This window comes from Notechis scutatus, chromosome 2, assembly GCF_049901735.1.
Source record: "Notechis scutatus isolate UNSWTSFEM ecotype Mainland chromosome 2, rNotScu1.2, whole genome shotgun sequence".
Classification (NCBI taxonomy): domain Eukaryota; kingdom Metazoa; phylum Chordata; class Lepidosauria; order Squamata; family Elapidae; genus Notechis; species Notechis scutatus.
The window spans coordinates 267,931,625-267,951,646 of record NC_142010.1 but is presented as its reverse complement, the minus strand read 5'-3'; the positions used below and the strand labels follow the sequence as shown (position 1 = coordinate 267,951,646).

Sequence of the window (20,022 nt, the reverse complement as noted above, 5' to 3'; positions counted from 1 at the left end):
CGTCGGAGGCGGAGCCGCGGCGGGCGGAGCGACTCTTAACTCCTCGGCTGCCGCGGCTGGAGCAGAGCGCGGCGGCGCCTGACAGCGCCCGGCGTCCCGGGGCGGTCGGGAGGCGCGGCCCGGCTCAGCCTGCGCCCGCCCGGCCCCGCTCCGCGGTCCGAGGCCCAAGGAGGCTGCAGCCGGCGCTAACCCGGGAGGTGGAGGACCTGGGGCCGCGCGCCCTCCAGATGTTGGGCCTCGGGAGCGGAGCCCAGCGCATCTGGAGAGCCGCCCGATCCGCGGAGGAGGCGGGAAAGAGCTGAGTAAGGCCCCAGCCCCTTCGGCAAGTCTCCGCGTTTTCCGCCCACCCCGTCCATAAGGACCGCAACAGCTGCCAGGCTGCCCCCCGTTAATGGAAGCGGCCGGGGAGGCTGCTGTTTTCCCCCAGATGCAAACCTTCCGCCGGGGCGACTCCAGGAGTGGAGCAGGTGTGTTTGTTCACCTGTGGAACTGCCTCTCCAGGTGTGCTGATAGGGAAATGGTGGCGGTTCCATGCTGGAGGGCCAAAGGTCTCGGGTGATGGAGTGGGAGCAAGGGGGCTCTTGCCCTCATTTTTGGGTCTCTATTGGGTACTATTTTTTCATTGAACTGCTTGGCCAGAGCTCTGAGGTGAAGGTTTCCCAACACCAGGAACAAAGCCAATCAGCCCAGCATAAGCCATACTGGCTCGTTTCTGAGCGGTTGAGTAGAATGGAGCCACCCTAAATTGGGACCTCCAGGTACCAATCTCTGCAGGTGGTCCTGGCCGAGGGACTCAGAAAATCCCAGAGAAGCTCATCCCCCAGAGGGACCTTCCAGCCCTGGGCTCTTCTCTGAGGAGAGATGCAGATTTCAACCTCCGGGAGTGAAGTTCACGCCTCAGGTGGATGTCACACACACACGCACGCACCGGGTTGTTTCAACAGGCTCAGACCAATCCCAGGAGAGGTTACATGGCCTCAGTCAGCAGGGTGGCCAGGGGGTGCCTGTCTTCAAAGGCCCCGAGGAGAGCAAAGTTAGCCCCCTTTCTGCGGTTTGAGGCAGCAGAGGCGCCCCAGAAGCATTTACTTGTCCAGGCTGTTGGTGCCTCGACTTGCACTGTGTTTACCTGGGAGCAGATGCGAATGCTGGGCATGATCCTTGCCATGGACAGATTGCTGGTGCAGAGCCAGGCCAATTAAGTGGAGCCACCAGCTCTGCGGAGAGGAGAGTGATGTGCCCAAGTGGTGCCCAGGGAGTTTCCCAGCAGCCCGGGAGGACAGCTTGGATGAAGCCCCCCCCCCCAACCTCTGGAATACAGAGTCGGGCAGGGTTGCTCTGAGTGGCCAGTCCTCCCCGGCCCGTCCCAGGCCGCCCCTGCTCTGCTGAGTACCTCCAGGACATGAAGCGGGCGATGAAACACTTACGCTGGCAGATGACCACGCGTGGCCTGCTCAAACTGGCCCAAGAAAGCATGCGCCCACGGAACCTCCGCTCTGCCCCGTGGCACCAACAGTGGTGAAGTTGCCCTTATTGCAGCTGCCGAAGGTCCTTGGAAGGGGTAGAGCAGACGATCTTGCGAGAGCACAATTATGGCCCTCTGGCTGACCAGGAGGAGGCCCGCCAGGAAATGCCTCCGAGTGGAGCCCAGGAAGGCCGAATCCAGGGGAGGACGGAGAGGTCACCAGGCGGGGGAGGGTCCCTGGCATCCCAACCCCAGGAACTGTTTTATCTGGTGCTGGAGGGGGCCGCTTGCATCCTGGCCATCTCATTACTAGATCTTTTTTTTTATATATATGTATATATATATTATTTTTATCACAACAACAAAAAACAAACATAAAACCTTTCTGTTCCACAGTGTGTCAGTTGGGTACGTATTTCTTCATGCACAAAATAATATTATCATACTATCATATTTAACTTGTACATATTTATAGTCATTCTTATTAATATTTTATATCACATATATCACTTACTCTATTATCCTTGGTTTTATAATGATTAACTTTCAATAATATATTTCAAGTTCATTTTCTTGCTCTATCTAACTCATCTATTTATCAGTAACAATATATTATAATATGCTTATATAATTTAATTCTTTACTCTTCTATCCAATCATTCATAAAATTAATTCCAAATTTTATAATAGTCTTTTTCTTCTTCTCTAATTGCCATTGTCAATCTACTCATTTCTGCACAATCAATTATTTTCTTAATTATTTCCTCTTCCGTCAGAATTTTTTCATTTCTCCAATTTTGTGCAAATACAATCCTAGCTGCTGTTAATATATTAATAATCAAATACGTTAACTCTTTGTTATAACCATCAGGCAGAATTTCCAATAAAAATGTCTGGTTTTAAATCTATAGGTTGTTTTATCATCTTCTCCAGCCACACCTGTATTTTAGTCCAATACTTTTTAGTCTCTATGCATGTCCACCACATGTGGTAATAGGATCCTGGTAGCTTCTGACATTTCCAGCACTTCGCCAACTTATCGTCAAACATCTTAGCAATTGTCATTGGGGAAAGATGCCATCTTATACAAATTCTCTTTATAGGCCGTTGACATAGTTAATTTATAATTTCTAGACCATAATATTTGCCATTTATCAAGATCTATTAAATATCCAAAATTTCCCCCCCACACAATCGTTGTTTCTTTTACTTGTTCATCCTCTAATTTCACTCCTAGTAAATAACCATATAGTTTTTTAATCAACTTCTCATCAGTGCCTGTTAGGATTTTATCCAATTCATTCAATTCCTTATAAAACCCAGTCATCTTAATGTCTCCCATACCTTGTGTGTATTTGCAAATACGAATACCTATTTATATTTATCCCTTGTAAGTCAAATTCCTGCTTTGTTTTGAGTTCACCCTTTTCATTTAAAATTTCATCATATCTAATTATGTGTTCTTTTTTAAATAGTTGTGGATATGTAAAAGCTTCTAAAGTTGATAACCAGATTGGTATTTTCAAATATTGATAGTCTCTTATTTTTTCCCATACTGTTAATAAAGCATCTCTAATGTAATGTCTCCTAAAGTATCCATGTGCCTTACTTTCTTTATGCCATAAAAATGCATGCCAACCCAATTGTAAATCATGCCCTTCTAACGTTAGTAATCTGGCATTTTTCAATACAATCCATTCCTTCATCCACATCGATATTGTTGCCTGATAATATAATTCCCAATAGGGTAATCCAAAACCCCCTCTCAACTTTGCATCCTGTAACAATTTTAATTCTTGCCTTTTCCCCCTGTCAAATAAATTTCATCATCATTTTATTTAAGTCTTCAAAATATTTTTTTTTCACTCTTATTGGAATCGTTTGAAATAGATACAGTATTTTTGGCAGTATGTTTATTTTAATTGCCGCTATTCTACCTATTAAAGATAGTTGTAGATTTTTCCATTTTTCTAGATCTACTGCAATCTGTTGTAATAATCTGTCGTAATCTGTCGTTACTAGACCTTTAGGAGTCAGTCTAATTGGGGCTGCCCTTGAAATGCACCCGGAAATTTTGGCTGATGCCAGAAGACAGGAAGCAGCCTTGGACCAGGCCCTCTGGGGGCTGCCCTGGTCACCAGGGGTGATCCAAGGTGGACCCTTGGCGCGATCCAAGGTGCTGGTCGAGGAGGCCCTGGATGCCTTCCAGATCCAGACTGCCTTTGCCAGCGAGACCCGGCTGATCCCTCCTTCCATGTCATGCCCCCCCCGTAGCTGCCCTCCTTTCTTGAAGCCTCCCAAAACCTTGCCCTCTGGGTTGCAACCACGGCCAATTCCCTCGTCCTTCCTATGCCCAACTTACCAGCCGTTCTCCACGTTCAACTTCGCTCCCGTGTCCCCTGCAACACCTTCTCACCCCCTCCCTTCAGAGCCCCCTCCTCCTCCTTGTTGTTTCTGGCGGTTTAGCATTTTTTAAAAACATAATCCAGATTCTCAACTGACAACACAGCATCATCTGCGTTCAGGATGAATCGCTAAACAAAACAAAATACCAAAGGATTCATGAGCTCCCCCACCCCCGCACAGGGCTTTTTTATGCCAATCGAGGCTCAGTTATTCGTAGTAAGGTTACAAACGGAATAACCTTCCAGAGTTGGAAGGGACCTTGGAGGTCTTCTAATCCAGCCCCTTGCTCGAGCAAGAGACCCCAGACCATCTCAGACAAGTGGCTGTCTGGTCTCTTCTTGAAAGCCTCCAGTGATGGAGCAGCCACCGTGTCTGGTGGCAAGCAGTTCCACTGATGTAATTGTCCTCCCTGTCGGGAAATTCCTCCTCAATTCCTAGGTTGCTTCTCTCCTTGGCGAGTTTGCTTCTTGTCCTGCCTTCGGGGGCTTTGGGGGATGGGTTGCCCCCCTTTCTTTGGGGCAGAGTAAGAAGGCCGAGGTTACCGCCTAGGTCACCCCTGGGCCACATACTGCAGGCCCAGGAGGGGACGTTCCACTCCGTTTTAGCAAGCGTCACAAGTGCAGCCAAGGCAGAATTTCATCAAGTCCAGGTAGTCCTCGCCTTACAACCTGTTGCTTAGTGGCCGTTTGAAGTTTCAGTAGACCTTTCCGGGGGACGCTTATTGACCTGGATTCGGTGTGGTGGCCACCTCCTCCCCTCTGCAATCTCGTGGCCACATTTGGGCTGCTCAGCAACCAGGCTGCAAAGTCCCCTGCAATCAGACAAGCGGGCATCTAGGCCGGACTTGCCAGGGGGCAGCGCTTCCTCCTGGTTTGCAGCCACAGCCACAGGGACCCACCGCATCGAGGGATTTGCTCATCAGCTGCCCCCCAAAAGGACCTACAACCACCTTGGCCACATGACTGACCTGCTTAATGCCCTCATTAAGGCTCCACAGGTAAGCTGAGGACTACCTGACCCCACCTCAGTCCCATCCAAGCCAGTAGGTCGGGTGCAGCCGTTCCTTTCCAAGGCAACAGCTGGGGGGGTCTCAGGTATTTGTCCCGGTGGCCCTCAGCCCACGAGCACAAGGGCACCCAGCCTTCCTGCTGATGAGCGAGGCAGCTGCTCCGTGAATTTCACCCCATTCGATGCCCTTCCTTGCCCCAGTCACTAAGTGAATCACTGCCGCTGATCAGTCAGTCACACGGTTGTTACATGAATCCGTCTCCCCCACTGACTTTGCTCGTCAGAAGGTCACAAAAGGGGATCACGTAACTCTGAGACACTCCGGCCGTCATCAATACGAGTCATTGGCCAAGCGCCTGGATTTTGATCCTGTGGCCGTGGGAGGCTGCAGCGGTTGCAGGTGTGCAAAGCGGTCATAAGTCACTTCTTTCAATGCTGTTGTAACTCCGAATAGCCACTAAATGAACGGTTGTAAGTCGAGGACTGGCTGTACTGAACCCTCCGTTACAGCTCCCCAGGCAACGTCAACCGTGAGATTGCCAGGCCGGTGGGGGGGAGGTGGTGGCCAGTAACGTGGCTGGACGTGGAAGGGAAGCCGAACCCAACAGGGTCAGAGGGAGCCACTCCCCTCCCCCTTCCTCTGTGGGGGCTCCTGAATGGGGGGGGCGGCAGCAGGGGGGCTTTGGGGCCCAAGAAGAGACCCCCCCCTTTCAGATACGAGTATTGCATGAATTGTGGAGTGTCTATTCTGCTTGGTCTCTTTGCCAACTCCAGGCTTATTTATTAATTATTTATTTATTTGTCAAGCAATTATAAGCTAATATGTGTAAGTATAAACATAGTTATGAATACATGAAATGGATACATATAAGAGAAATAAAAAGAAACAATAGGACAGGGATGACAGGCACGTTGGTGCGCTTATGCACGCCCCCCTACAGACCTCTTAGGAAAGGGGTGAGGTCAATAGTAGACAGTCTAAGGTTAAAGTTTTTGGGGTTTGGGGAAGAAACCACAGAGTCAGGTAGAGGATTCCAGACATTGACCACTCTGTTGCTGAAGTTGTATTTCCTGCAATCCAGTTTGGTGCGGTTAACCTTGAGTTTGTATCTATTGTGTGCTCTTGTGTTGTTACGGTTGAAGCTGAAGTATTCATTGACCGGTAGGACATTGCAATGTATGATTTTATATACCATAGTTCGATCGGACCGAAGGCGGCGTAGTTCTAGGCTGTCTAGGTCTAGAATTTCAAGTCTGGTGGCATAAGGTCGTCTGCAACGAGTAGAGGAGTGGAGAACTCTTCTTGTGAAATATTTCTGGACTTTCCCAACCGTGTGCAGTCTATGAGTTATGTGCAGTCTATGTGGTGGTGAGCAGTCTCTGAAGATGCAGGGTCTTTCTGCCTTCCCAGGTCTTGCCCCCCCCCCCACCTAGACTGGGCCCCTCTCCATCTTCAGAGAAAATTGGAACATCAGCCACTCTTGGCCTGACGGATCCTCTTTCTTCCCACCGTCTTCTGTTACCTGCAAGGTCAGCGCTGGCGGTTTCCACCAGGTAAACCCCTCCCCCCCCCCTGCGCCACTGCAAGGGACCTCAGCCGAAACTCCTGCAGCTGAAAGAGGAGCCTCTAGAAACAAGGGGTGTCAAATCTCTCCCCACATCCTGGCTTGGAAGGAGGTCAGATCCAGTCCTGAGCAGCTTCTTGGCTTCCGATCTCTGGAACTCTCTCCTTCCTTAGTTTCCCTCCGGGTGAGAGTTTTTGAGGTCCTTCTTTGCACAGTCAGTTGAAAACCTGCCTTCCATCTGGCAGTTTCGAACTTCAGGAGGTGTTTTTTTCTTTCTTTTTTAATGAGCAGGATCAAAGCGAGATCAGATGTCAAAATAAAATGAAATTAGACCGAAGGGTCAGCCGAAGCACCAGAGGAAAGAGCTAGTCAACAATTGAGAGAGGGCTCAGTGAAAACCTCAGCCCCAGACAATGGATAGAAGAAATCACGAATCAGAAAATTGAACTTAATCCAGAAACTTTTTTATTAGGTATAATAACACAAAAATGCAATAAAACAGATAGATATATCATGTTACATATATTAACAGCTGCAAGGATCCCGTACGCACAACTCTGGAAGAAAAAAGGGTTCCACCGGAAGGCATGGTTATAAAAAAAATAATAAATTGTATAGAGATGGACAGGCTAACGATGAACATAAAAGACAGAGAAGATCCAATTTATTATAGGGCCTGGGATGCCTGGGATAAGTGGTTTAGAAATAAAAAGAAAAGAAAATGGCAATTAGGAAAAGAATGAGGGAATATGTAAATATGTAAATATACCATGGAGAAGATTGAGATGTAAGGATAAATGATATTGATTTGTAGCAAGAGTAAGATGTAATGATAAAGGAATAAGTAAATATATATACTGAAAAATGTGAGGAGAGGTCTTGATGTCTTGATGTTGATAACAATGTATAAAGTTTTATTTTATGTTTTTAAAATTTGAAAACTTAATAAAATTTATTAAAAAGAAAAAGAAAACCTCAGCCCCAGGTGTGATGGCTCGGCTGGAAAGGCAGGTGTGGAGCCCGTCATCCCCGGACCGGCACTGCAAATAAACCGGCACTGCGTGTCTCGGTGCCCTCATTCCCCTGAAGCGGCTCCTCTGGGGCCCAGTGCCTCAGGGGGTCAAGGAACAACTCAAGGGGGTGACGCGGTTAAATCAGACCTCCAGCCCGTCCCCTGGGGAGGACCCCAGAGGTGAGTGGGTGGGCTGGTCTCCCTACGGCCCTCCAAGAAAAAGAGGGGAAACCAGGCTCAGGCGGACTCTTCCCAGCAGCCCCAAGTGGACCCAGCAGCTGCGCTCAGGGCAGCCTCAGCCGGTCTCTGTCCAGGGTGAACGTCCATCCATGCTGCTGCTCAAACTGCTTGGGAAGCAGAGCCCAGGAGCCTTTGGGCAGGGGGAAGGGGGCGCGAGCAGGGCTCCTTGAAGTGCTGCCAGAACCCCCCCTCCCCGGTTTGGCTGTCCAGGGCCCCAGGGGGTCACCCAAGCCGGGAGCTCCAGCGCCTGAAAGGGAGGGGCTGCTGCCCTCTGCTGGGCTCCAGGCGCATGGTACAAAATCAGTCAATGTGTTCCTGCAGTGACAGGCAACTCCGGAGAGTTTGATATGATTTATTTGATTTGTGTCAATTGCTTACAAGATAATAGGTATAAGTGTAAACATAGTTATGAATACGTGAAATGGGTACATATAAGAAAAATAAAAAAGAAACAATAGGACAGGGACGGTAGGCACGTTGGTGCGCTTATGCACGCCCCCTACAGACCTCTTAGGAAAGGGGCGAGGTCAACAGTAGACAGTCTAAGGTTAAAATTTTGGGGGTTTGGGGAAGAAACCACAGAGTCAGGTAGAGGATTCCAGACATTGACCAATCTGTGGCTGAAGTCGTATTTCCTGCAATCAAGTTTGGTGAGATTAACCTTGAGTTTGTATCTATTGTGTGCTCTTGTGTTGTTATGGTTGAAGCTGAAGTATTCATTGACAGGTAGGACATTGCAATATATAATTTTATGTACTATACTTAGATCGGACCGAAGGCGGCGTAGTTCTAGGCCAGGGGTGGGCAAACTTTTTGGCTCGGGGGCCGCATTGACTTTTAAAATTTGACAAGACGGGCAGGGTCAGCACATGATTTTTGGGAATCGCCCCCTTCCCCCCTTCTCCTCCTTCCCCTCCCCTCGGAGGCCCCTGAGTCAGGAGTTGCTACCGCCGGCGCGGCTCCGCGCGCTCCAGTCCCAGCGCTGCCTCGGGAAGGGAAAGGCAAAAAGGAAGAGCCGCGGTGGTGCTTTGCAACGGGAGCAGCGGCACTGGAGGCTCAGGCTCAGCGGCTCCTGGTTTTGCCTTTTCCTTCCCAAGGCAACGCGGGACTGGAGCCGCACGGAGCTGCGCCGGCGGTAGCAACTCCTGACAGCCCCAGCCGGACACCTCAGCGGAGCCCGGGCAAAACTGTCTGTTGCTGCTGCCGGAGCACCGCCGGTCGCCTCCTCCAAGCAGCCTGCCTGCCCACCGGGCTTCCCCTCTGCCGCGCGGCTCAGGGCCAGGCGCGAGTGCCCGCGAGTTAAAAGGAAGCCGAAAGTTGCTGGGAAGTTGCTCGGGCGCTGGGAGCAGGCTTTTAAAGTGCCACCCGAGCAGAGTTTAAGCAGCCCGCCCGCCCACCGGGTGGAATCCTTCCTGCTCCTCGGCGGAAGACGCTCCAGCCTGCAAGCTTTGCCTTTGCAAAGTTTAAGCCTGAAGCCCCAGAAAAAAAAGGGGGATCGGCGGGGACTCACCTTCGGAGAGGTCGCACTCGAAGGTGATTTCGAACTCCCAGCCGAGGCCTTTGCAAATTTCTTTTCTTTCCTACCCCTAGATCGCTCCGCACTGTTTTGCAGCTTTGGGGGCCACGTGGCACAGGGCAATCGCCCAGCGATTTTTTTCAGGGCAGGCCGGATTGGACAGACCAATGGCAGTGATTTTTTTCAGGGGCGGGCCGCATTGGACAGACCAACGGGCCGGATGTGGCCCGCGGGCCGTAGTTTGCCCACCCCTGTTCTAGGCTGTCTAGGTCTAGAATTTCAAGTCTGGTGGCATAAGGTATTCTGCAACGAGTAGAGGAGTGGAGAACTCGTCTTGTGAAATATTTCTGGACTTTCTCAATTGTGTTACTATCAGATATGCAATGTGGGTTCCAGACTGATGAGCTGTATTCGAGTCTTGGTCTAGTAAATGTTTTGTATGCTCTAGTTAGTAGTGTAATATTACCAGAGAAAAAGCTACATAAGATTAGGTTAACAACTCTTAACGCCTTTTTGGCTATGTAGTTACAGTGGGCTCTAGCACTTAGATCATTAGAGGTAAGTATTCCAAGGTCCTTTACAGAGCTTGGATCATCAACAAGGTCTTGACTAGTCAGCCTGTATTTTATTTTCTGATTTTTTTTGCCAATATGTAGGACAGAGCATTTATTTGTTGAGATTTAAAGTTGCCATTTGCTTGACCATTCTGATACATAGTCAAGATCTTTTTGAAGGGTAGCAGTATTGTCTGTGGTGTTGAATAGCTTTACATCATCAGCGAAGAGAACGCAGTTGCTCTTAATATGATCACAGAGGTCATTTATGTAGAGTATGAAGAGAGTTGGTCCTAAAACACTGCCTTGGGGGACACTACTGTTGACAGGTACAGAATTTGATAGGATGCTCCCAGTTTTGACCATTTGTTGTCCGTTTGACAGGAATGCTTCTATCCAGTTATGCAGCTGTCCAGAGATACCGGAAGATTTTAGTTTTAGGAGTAGTTTGTTGTGTACCACTGAATCAAAGGCTTTACAGAGGTCTGTGTAGATTGCGTCTATTGCTTTGCCCTGATCGAGTTGTGTAGTCCATATGTTTTTGCACTGTAAGAGTCCTTTGGGCCTGCCTTTTGCCCGGATCCTCTTGCCCCTCCAGCAATGCTCCTGGCAGTGAATCCCCCCCTCCCCTCAAAAGCAAGGTTTGAAGGCGGATAGGCTGGAGCTGGGGAGGAACCTTCGTGCCTTCATGTGATGGAAGGGCAGAATGCCAGACGCCTTTCTCTGGCGTTATTTAGGTTTAGTAAGGAAAGGTAGATAGATAGAATTCTTTACTCTTTATTGGCCAAGTGTGATTGGACAGACACACAAGGAATTTGTCTTGTTGCAAATGCTCTCAGTGAACATAAAATGAAAGATCCATTCATCAAGAGCCAAGAATCATCAGGTACAACACTTAATGATAGTCATAGGGTACAATAAGCCATTAAATCATACTAGGAAACAGTCAATATAAATAGGATACAAGTGACAAAGTTACACAGTCACAAGTGGGAGGGGATGGGGGATAAGGAGTGATGAAACGATTAACAGTACTAGTAGTGCAGACTTCGTAATAGTTGAACAGTGTTGAGGGAATTATTTGTTTAGCAGAGGGATGGCGTTCGGGGAAAAACTCTCCTTGTGTCTAGTTGTTCTGGTGTGCAGTGCTCTATAGTGTCATTTTGAGGGAAAGAGTTGAAACAGTTTATGTCCAGGATGTGAGGGGTCTGTAGATATTTTCACAGCCCCCTTTTTGACTCCTGCAGTATTCAGGTCCTCAATTAAAGGCAGGTGCGTAGCCATTGTTTTTTCTGCAGTCCTAATTACTCTCTGGAGTCTGTGTCTGTCCTGTTGGGTTTCAGAGCCAAACCAGAAGTTACAGAGGTGCAGATGACAGACTCAATAATTCCTCCGTAGAACTGGACCAGCAGCTCCTTTTGGGCAGTTTGAGCTTCCTGAGTTGGCGCAGAAAGAACATTCTTTGTTGTGCTTTTTTTATGACGTTTTTGATGTTAGGTGTCCATTTTAGGTCACGTGATATAGCAGAACCTAGAAATTGGAGGGTCTCTATTGTTGATACTGTGTTGTCTAGTATTGTAAGACGTGGTATTATGGGAGGGTTTCCTCTAAAGTCTACCACCATTTCTGCGGTTTTGAGTGTGTTCAGTTCCAGATTGTTCCAGTTACACCACGAGGCAAGTTGTATAACCTCCTGTCTGTATGCGGATTCATCGTTGTCTCGAATGAGATCAAGAGGAATTCCAGAGCCAGCCAGGGACCTGGGTCAGAGCAGGTGACCTCTGCACCCCATTGGGGGCATCTTGCAGCCCCCCCCCCACCTGCAAGATCAGGCCAGGGGGGCAGGGCTGCTCAGGACCGCCCCCGTCCTGTGGAACTTGGCTCCAGGAACAGAATCCGGGAAGCCAGAGCGTGTTTTCCTGGTCTAAGTTCCCTCCGGTGCCTCCTCCCTTCTTGGGCTTGATCCGTGCTTGGCTGGCCAGCCCTCTTGCCTTCTCCAAGGTCGTCTCTTTCTCCGGCTCTCTACCAAACATGCGCCAACTTGCCGGTTGCTGCCGTCCTTATCCCTGGGCAAACGCTCCACCTCAAGCCAGAGAATCCTACAAAAAGCCTCTTTGTCAGAAGGCAGATTGGAGCCAAACAGGCGCATTGTAACAGGGAAGCCTCACCCAAACAGCGCACAGTGGGGAGATCGGGGCAGGCAGACCCCCAACTGTGGCTGGACATGGCAACATCCTTGGCTGTGTTCTGCCTGGAATCCCCCCCTCCCCAACCAACCTACCTGTGACTCCGGGGGGGGGGAGAGAAAGCCCCATGTGGCTCTTGGGGGGGGGGACCTGGTCATGGCTCTCTCCTTTGGGTTGCTGTGGGATGACAGAGGTTGAAAGTGTGGCCACTTGTGTGGGTCAGAGAAGCCCCCATCTCCACTGGGGCCAGGGACTCCTGAGCCTTCCCTGAGCCCCCTCCCAGAGCATGGGATGGAGGCCACCCTGCACCAACCTTGGGGGAGAGTCCCCCCCCCACCTCTGCCCAACAATCCGCTGCAGGGCCTTGGCCAAGGAGCCTGCCAGGGAGCAGAGGGCACAGGAGAGGCTCGCCAACCCGCCTTAGCCATGGACATGCCCAGCCTGCCACCAAATTCCAGGAGGATCTTTGCTTGGGGGCCAACGGGATTTAAAACGGGGCAGTCCCTCCACCATGGCCCAGCCAGGATTTCATCAGATGTGCCAGGACTGTCCGTCCGTCCATTTCTGCATCCAGGGATCAAAACCGGCACCTAATTGCTCGCCTCCATTCCCCGACCCAGCGGGGCATTAACCATGAAGCAGACGAAGCTCCTGCTTAGGGCACCAGGCCCAAAGGGGGCACCACGAAGGGGAGAAGATCTTCGTTTGTGCCATATGTATAAAGGGGGGGGGCACCAGAGAGCCTTCATCCGCCACTGCCCCAACCTTGCTGCCCAGGCGCACCCAGGTGTCACCCCCCAAATGCTTTTCCCCTCTAGTTATTTCTCCTCAGTAGCCCAACAAACATCACCAAGAGCCTGTCAGCTGGGCTCAGCTCACACCCGCTGCCTCCATTCTCTCTATGGCCCCCACGCCTTCCATTGTGTCCCCTCTCCAGCCCCTGGGTTGGCAGTGCCCACTCAATTCTGTGCTGGAGGGGCTGCAAAGGGGTGCCTCCCTCCCCTCTTCCAGACTGGCTGGAGTGGATGAGGAAAGGCCCCCTTTCTGCGTAGCATCTCGGGAGCGATTTGAGCCTTTCCTGCCGGAAGGAGGGACCAATCCAGGGCCCAGGCTAGCATGGCGCATGGCTTGCCAAGTTTTCACCCTCCCGAATGGCATGGCTGCTTTCTTTATCTCTGTTCCTGGGGGTGAGTTGCCCCCGTATCTCTGGGGCCCCTGAACAAAATTGACCTCCAAGTTCAGAGACCGCGGGGGGTGGAGGGCGTTTGTCCTGAGCCTGTGGGTGGTGGGTGGGTGGGTGTCTGGCCTGGTTAGTGCTGCGGAGAGCCTGGGCCTGTCAATTGCAGAACCCCCCCAGGGCAAGTGACCACTGCCAAAGAGCCAAAGGCAGAAGGAATGTCCCCTCCCTGCGGAGCGGTGTGGCTCCTTCCTTTGATCAGGTTTCCTTTCGTGGGGGTTGTTTGCCAAGCGCCGAATGCCTCTCTTGGGCAGGGCCAGGCCCCCCGCTTCTCCCATCCACCCGCCCTTTGGGGGCAGCCCTTCCCTGGAGCCAGAGAGGAGCCTGTCCGAGAGCCTGTAGAGACCCCCAGGCTGTCTAGAGCCCCCTCCCCTATTTCAGGATGAGGAGCAAACTCGCCTCTACCCCCCTTCCTGGGCAGGACCCTCTTAAGGGTCTGTGCTGAGCTGGAGCAGAGCTGGGCGGTGGGCCAAGGGAGCTCAGAGGCAGGGCTGGGAGCGAGGACCCTCAGTGGCGAGGGCCAGGGGTGGCCGTGGCCAGTGTCCTGTGGGTGTGTGGGGGGGCGTGTAAATGCACGTTTTATAGCTCTCGTGAGGTGCTGTTTTCTCTTCCTATTGGACTCCTCCAAGACTTGCGGCCCCTGGAGAGCCTGGTTCAGACCTTGGGGCGGAGGCCAGCAGCTGAGGAGGCCTCCGGAGGCCACCCTTGCCTGGAGGTGTGAAGGGGCCAAAGCAGCAGGAATGCCAGGGAAATTCCTCTGCAGGGGACGCCTGTCCAGGGCTTTGGAGGGCTGGCGGCTTCTTCACATCCTGCTTTCTAGGCAGGCAAACCAAGAAAGTCTTTCTCTGATGTGTTTGTGCGTGGGGGGGTCAGTTCGATATCCCTGCAGTGCTGCAACACCTCCTGGAGAAAACACACACGCACACACGCACGGCTGCCTCTGTCTGGGGAGGCTTTGGCTCAGCAGGGGGCTGGTGTCCAGGGTCTCCTGGGGGTGGGCAGCCCTCCTCCTGGCCCCTTTCAGCTCCTCAGAGGAGAAAAGGCCACCCAGAGGAGCCTGTCTCTGCCCTGCTCCGACCGGCTCCTCACCCACCCTGGGCCCCTTTCTCAGCTGGCATGTCGTGCCCCTGCCCCCCGCCCCCTTTTGTGCTGCTGCTCCTGCTGCCGGCTCTCTGCCCTTCCCTGCTCTGCCCGGAGGACCCTCCGGCCTCCCCCGCCCTCCAGGGCTGCTTTCTCCCCTGGCCCCCAAGGCCAGGCAGGCGGCTGAGCCAGCAATGTTGGCCGAGGGCACCCCTGCCCGCCCGGCCCTTCCGGGGAAGAAGGGGCGCGTTCGAGCGCTTCCGAGGAGAGGCTGGGGGGAGGAAGGGGCCTCTTGCCCCCAGCGCCGAAGGCAGCCGAAATCTCCCTTCCCCACCCCTCTCCCTTTGCCCCCTGCCCGGCAAGGCTGGCGAGCGTCTGCCTGGCGACGGTTTCCCTGGGCAGCAGCGCCCATCCCGCCGGCTCCTCCCCACAACACATACAAAACCCGGCCCAGCCGCGGCTCCCGCCAGCCGCTCCGCAGATCATGGCCCCGCCGGCGGCGGCGGCGGCGGCGTTTGCCCCCAACTCGGCCAGGACCTGATGACCCCGGAGCCCCACTTCCTTCCTGGGTAAGAGCCGGCCCGAGGCCCCGCTGCCCCCAACAGCCCCCGGCCTGGCTTTGGCGGCGCGTCGGGGCAGAGGTGGACGAGCGCCCGGCAGGCAGGCGGCCGGCCGGCCGGCCCTGGAGGGCATCTCGCCCAGGGCGCACCAACAGCGCCCCGCCGCCAGTCCTCTGCCACGCCGCCCACCGGCTGCCGGCGCTGCGTAGCCACCGGTCGGGGGAGTAGATTCCTCGCGTGTCCCGAGCGGCGGCGGGCTGGGCCGGCCGGGAGGAGGGCGCCGCGAAGGCGCTGGAGGCGGCGGGGCCCCGGCAACACCTTCCGTCCGGAGCCTCGCCAAGAGCCCGGGCCAAGCTACAGGCAACGGCGGCCGGGCTCTGCGCTCCGGCCGTCGGGCAAGTTCAGCCGGGCCGGTATGAGGCCGGGCGCTGAGCTTGGCGGGGCTGAGCCGGGAGCGCTGACGGCGGCTTTGGGGGTCGGGCGGGGTCTCCCGCTCCTGTCCTTGCAGCTACGGCGGCTACTGTCCCCGCTACAAGTTCACCCTGGGCCAGACTTACGGGAAGCTCACGTGGCAGCTGCTGGCCGCCCCCAGCCGCTCTGGCCGGCTGCTCCTGCAGCCCAACTGCGCCCCCTGCGCCCCGAAGGAGCGCCCGGGGCTCGGCCGGAGGGCCCGGGGCAAAGGCTGCAGCGGGGTCCCGGGCTATACCGGTAAGTGGTGCTGGGAGGTGGGCTCCCCCCCCCCCACCGCTGAGAGGGCCAGGCGGGTCAACGGAAGAAAAGGCATCCCTCGGCCCCTTGCAGGCGGGGGAGGGGGCTGGACTCAGCAAAGCAAAGCAAAGCGGGGAGGGGAAGGTTGTGTTGGGGCTCCTAGTGGGGGGCTTGCCCAGACACACCCTCCCCCCACCATTCGAGCACCCCTTAGCGACCCCTTGCAGGCCGGGCCAGAGCTCCCAGCGCCAGCAAGCCAGTCCTCCCTCCATCTCGGAGGGAGGGAAAGGGGCACCAGCTGTGCCCCATGGTTGTGGCGCTGCCCAGAGCCGAGAACCCTGGTACCAATTCCTAGCTGAGCCCAGAGCCTTCCTGGGGCCCCACGGCACCTCCTTCCAGCTCTCCCCTGTCTCCTGGCAGGATTCGTCCCCAGGGCCCAGCACCACTTTGCCAAGACCTATGGAGAAATCTGCAGGCAGGCCTGGCTGGAGTTTGGGCCCCAGCAGGAGCCGGGGGCCCTTGGCCGGGGCCAAGCCGGGAGGACCGAAGCCCCCCAGCTGGAAAATGGAGTAAGTGGCAGGCAGGGCGGCTGGGAGCCATGGGGTGAGGGCAGGGCTGGGGGCTGGGGAAGGGCTGGATCTGCCCTTTCCGGAGGAGCCATGGGGCAGACAGAGAGACCAAAAGGGGCACAGCCTGAGCCCTGGTGCTCCCCCCTCCAGCTTGTGCAAGTGGGGGCCTCCCCCTCCTCGGCATCCCAGCACAGAGGCTCCCCAGCTGGGCCATGGCTTGAGGAGGGGGCACAGGGGCGGGCTAGAGTGTTCCCCTATTATAGCATCCCAGGATGGGTCGAAAGCCCCCTCCCTGGTGCCCTGGGCATGGGTCTCCCCCGCAACACGAATGAGAAGCGAAGGGGACAAGCGCCTTGGAAGCCTCCAAGAGACCTCTGGGAGGAGCCACCTCCGATCTCGCAGGCAGGCAGGCAGGCAGGCAGTGTGTGTGGCCACAGGGTGTGGGGGGACCCCTCTTGTGGGGGGGGGGCTGCCCTTTCTGCCAGATGCTGCTTCAGTGAGAGGAGTGGCCAGAGGCCTCCAGGGACTCACGGCTGATTCTGCTGTGCTCCTAGCCTCGCCCTGCCCTGCTCACGGTTGGCACGGATCCTGCTGCTGCTGCTGCCCCCCTGGCTTTCGGGGCCCCAGGCAGGCCCCCTGCGTGGGAGAGGACCTTCCTTCCAGGTCAGGCTCCAGAGGAGGAGGGGAGGAGGGAGCACGCGTGTCCCAGAGGGCGAGGGGGGGCTCCCTTGGTCTCGCAGGCGAGAGGCTGAAATGCCGCTTCCCACCAGCCCGAAAGAGACCCGTATCTGTGCCCCTTCGGGCCCCCCAGCCTCTTCCTTGCTGCCCCAGAGAGCCAAGGCCTGCTTGGCACGGAGCCCCGAGTCTCTTTGGGGGCTTTCAGGGCCCTGCTTGCTAGGGCCGAGGGCCCAGGGGGCCGCCAGGGTTTGTGGCTCTGCAGGCAGGGAAGGCAAAGGTGGCCTGGGAGCCGAGGGGCTTGCCCAGGAGAGAGACCCCAGGGGAGGGAGAGGGAATCCGGAGCCCCCGTTGCTTCAGAGGCCACGTGTGGAAGTGCGCTAGTGGCCTCCTGAGCAAGAGGGCTTCTGCTTACCCTGGACAATTGAGGGTCCAGCTGTGGGGGGCTCAAAACCGAGCGGGACTCCCGGCCTGGGGGAGGTGACCCCTGGCCCCGGCAGCTTCAGAAAGACCCGACTGGCTGGAGCCATCCCCAATCCCCGCCGGGGCTGGGCTCCCTCGCAGGAGGGAGGGGCCTGCGGCTTAAGCTCCCCGTCTCCGTCCCGCAGGCTTCACCGGCTTTGTGCCTCGGCTCCAGTTCCTGATTGGAGGAAGCTTCCCGTTCTGGCCCACCGGGCCATGCTGGAGTTTGATGAGATGCTGGCCAAAACCGGGCGGGACTCTTCCCAGAGTGGGGATCCCCTCCCGCCCCTGGCCAAGACGTACCCCACAGACAGGGGCCTCCTGCCCCACTACAGAGGCTACGTGCCAGGTGAGTCCCACTTACGCCCACCCCCTCTGTTCCTTGGATGACACCTCCCCACCACGCCCGGCACGGCCCCCCGGCCTCTTTCACACGGCTCCAGGCAACTCAGCCTCCTACCAGGGGAGCACCCAGCACCCGAGGGGAGGGGGGTTGCTCCTCCTTGTGCCTCTGATGCCAGACACGGGAACCGCCAGGGGTGGCAAGCGTTCACAGTCCAGCTGCCCATCGCCCGCTCCGGGCCCTGAAGGGAAGCCACAACCGGCCAGGCAGAACCTCCAAGGCTTGGCCAGCAGCCTCGGGGCCCTTGTGAGGCCCTGGGAGAAGATTCCTGAGAAAAAGGATCCAAACCCACCTTTGCAGAGATTCCTGCCAGCCCAGTGGCAGAGGGTGCCAGGGCTTCTCTGGCAGGGTGCCCTGAGCTGCAGGCAGGCACCAAACAGGCAGTCGGGCATTGATGGCATGAACTGCAGCTGTGGATTTGCCCACGACGGTTGCTCCTTCCCTCCTCTCTCGCTCTCTGAACCCAGGTTACAAGTTCCAATTCGGCCACACCTACGGCCACCTCACCCGTGACGCCCTGGGCCGAACCACCTTGGAGAAGCAGGTGCTGGACGTCACACAGTAGGGGGATTCGTGGCTCCCTCACAAGCACCCTCTCAGAGCCCACTGCGCCATCCTGCGTGGGCTGTGGCCGCGTAAGACAGGCTGCGGGGCTGCTGGTGCCAGAGGCTCCCCAGATTTCTGGGGCTCTTGAGCTGCCCGTCTCCGGATCCATGGCACTCCGAAAGGCACCGAGTTCCCGGGAGCCCCGTTTTCCTAGCTGGGAGGCCATTCCCCTGGGAGGGGAGGGGCTGCGGCTGCTTCTGAGCCCCTTGGCAGGAAGCAGAAGGGAACCTCTGGGGTCCCGGCGGGTGTTCACTCTACACAGGAGGTGGAAGTGCTTCAGTGGAGGCCAGCTGTGCCCCCTCACCACGCGATATCTTCATCTGCCTTCTCTGCCCTCAGTGGCGCCTGGATCCCCCCCGACACCCTGTGGCGCAAAGGACCTTTCACCAGCCAGGTTCAGGCCTTGGCAAGAGCCCCCTCCCCAGGGTTAACCCGTGCCTTGGTGACCGCCCTCCGTTATGGGCCCCCTGTGGCTGCTGCATTGGGGTGCTGCGGGAGGGAGGAGGCGTGTCCGAGGCGGGGCCACCCCTGGGCTTCCCCTGGCAGCACAGCTCCCCACCCTGGGGACGGCCGTGCCTTCAGCCCGGAGGGCTTGCAGGGAGGACCCAATGCCAGGGCAAGGTGACCTTTGGCTTCCAGGCTCTAAGCCAGAACGGTGGCACAAGACACAAGCCAGCCCCCACTCGCAAATTACATCATCGCAACCTGTGGAGCTAAGAGCGTGCCACCCGAGTGCCCAGGATCAGAGGCCCAGACGCCCCTCCCTGTGGGCCCATGGCCAGTTCTCTGCCGGCTGACCCCTGGCAACTTTGCCGTGCCTCCTGCTTTGCCCGAAGGGAGCTTCCTCTGGAGCAGACCCCTTTGCAGCAGGGGACTCCAATGGTGGCACCTTGACTTCAACTCCCAGAGCTCCTCAGCCGGCCGGGGTGGTGGGCACCAAGGGGGAAAGGGGGGAGCTGCTCTTCAGCCAGGCTTGGGTGAGGGGTAGAAAGGCCTCTGCCACCTCAGAAATAAGCCAAGTCCAGCTGGAGGCTCCCATGCCCAGGCAGCCCTTAGTTCAGGGCACATTCCAAGAGCCTGAAAAAGGAGTGGATTCAGTGGCCAAGGTGGGCACCCCTATTGGGCAGGGATTCTGCTGGCATTAGATCAAGACCCCTCCCCCCTCGGTCCATTTTCCGGATGGTAGCTGGCCACAGCACATTCGGGGCCCGTGAAGACCGGCCTGCCTGCCTTGCGGTTCCTCGAAGGACCCCTCAAAAGGACCACCAGCCCAGCCAGCTCCTTCTGAACGACGCATCAAGACAGCTCAAATTGTGTAGGTGGGAGGGGTCCTAGGGGTGGGGGGGGAAATCATCAGGCTGCCGAGGGAGCTCGTAATCAGCACCTTTTTTATTAATACGTGTCATAAATAAAGAAATAAATAAAGGCGAGACACCCTGTTCTAACGCCGGAAGTATAAATTAAAGATGGCGCCACCCTCACACCCCTGGCAGGACCGACTCCTGCATTCACGCCAGGTCCTTCGAGGGGCGGGGCGGGCAGGCGAGAGCCCCACCCAGCCCAGCCCCAAATACTGACTGGCACTGCCCTCTGGCTGGGGGGCAGAATACAACCCAGGCTCTGACCCCTCCCCCACAAAAGACACCCTCTCCCCATCGAGTGGCGTGAGGTCCCACCGACCCCCGCTGGCCTGTGCCGTGGGGGTCCTTCTGGCTTCAAAGCGTCCACCCTCGGTGGGACCGCTGGCGGGACAGCTGCTCCTGCAGAGGCCGG

General features: G+C 55.7%; 2 protein-coding genes across 2 annotated transcripts in view; one reads left to right on the top strand and one right to left on the bottom strand.

Annotated features, from left to right (window-relative positions):
• Positions 1-3,521: 3,521 nt before the first annotated feature.
• CIMIP2B (ciliary microtubule inner protein 2B) lies at positions 3,522-19,694 on the top strand. The gene is given in 11 exon segments (XM_026684977.2): positions 3,522-3,732; positions 4,747-4,865; positions 7,531-7,633; positions 13,816-13,901; positions 14,630-14,835; positions 15,335-15,534; positions 15,955-16,103; positions 16,658-16,766; positions 17,387-17,437; positions 17,440-17,589; positions 18,111-19,694. Coding segments are annotated over 11 exon segments (1,482 nt in total). The 3' UTR covers positions 18,209-19,694.
• The window catches only part of RUSC2 (RUN and SH3 domain containing 2), a 33,055-nt gene continuing 32,653 nt past the window's right edge, over positions 19,621-20,022 (bottom strand). The window contains 1 exon segment of the mRNA XM_087958785.1: positions 19,621-19,991. The gene's annotated coding sequence lies outside the window, so the exon portion shown is untranslated.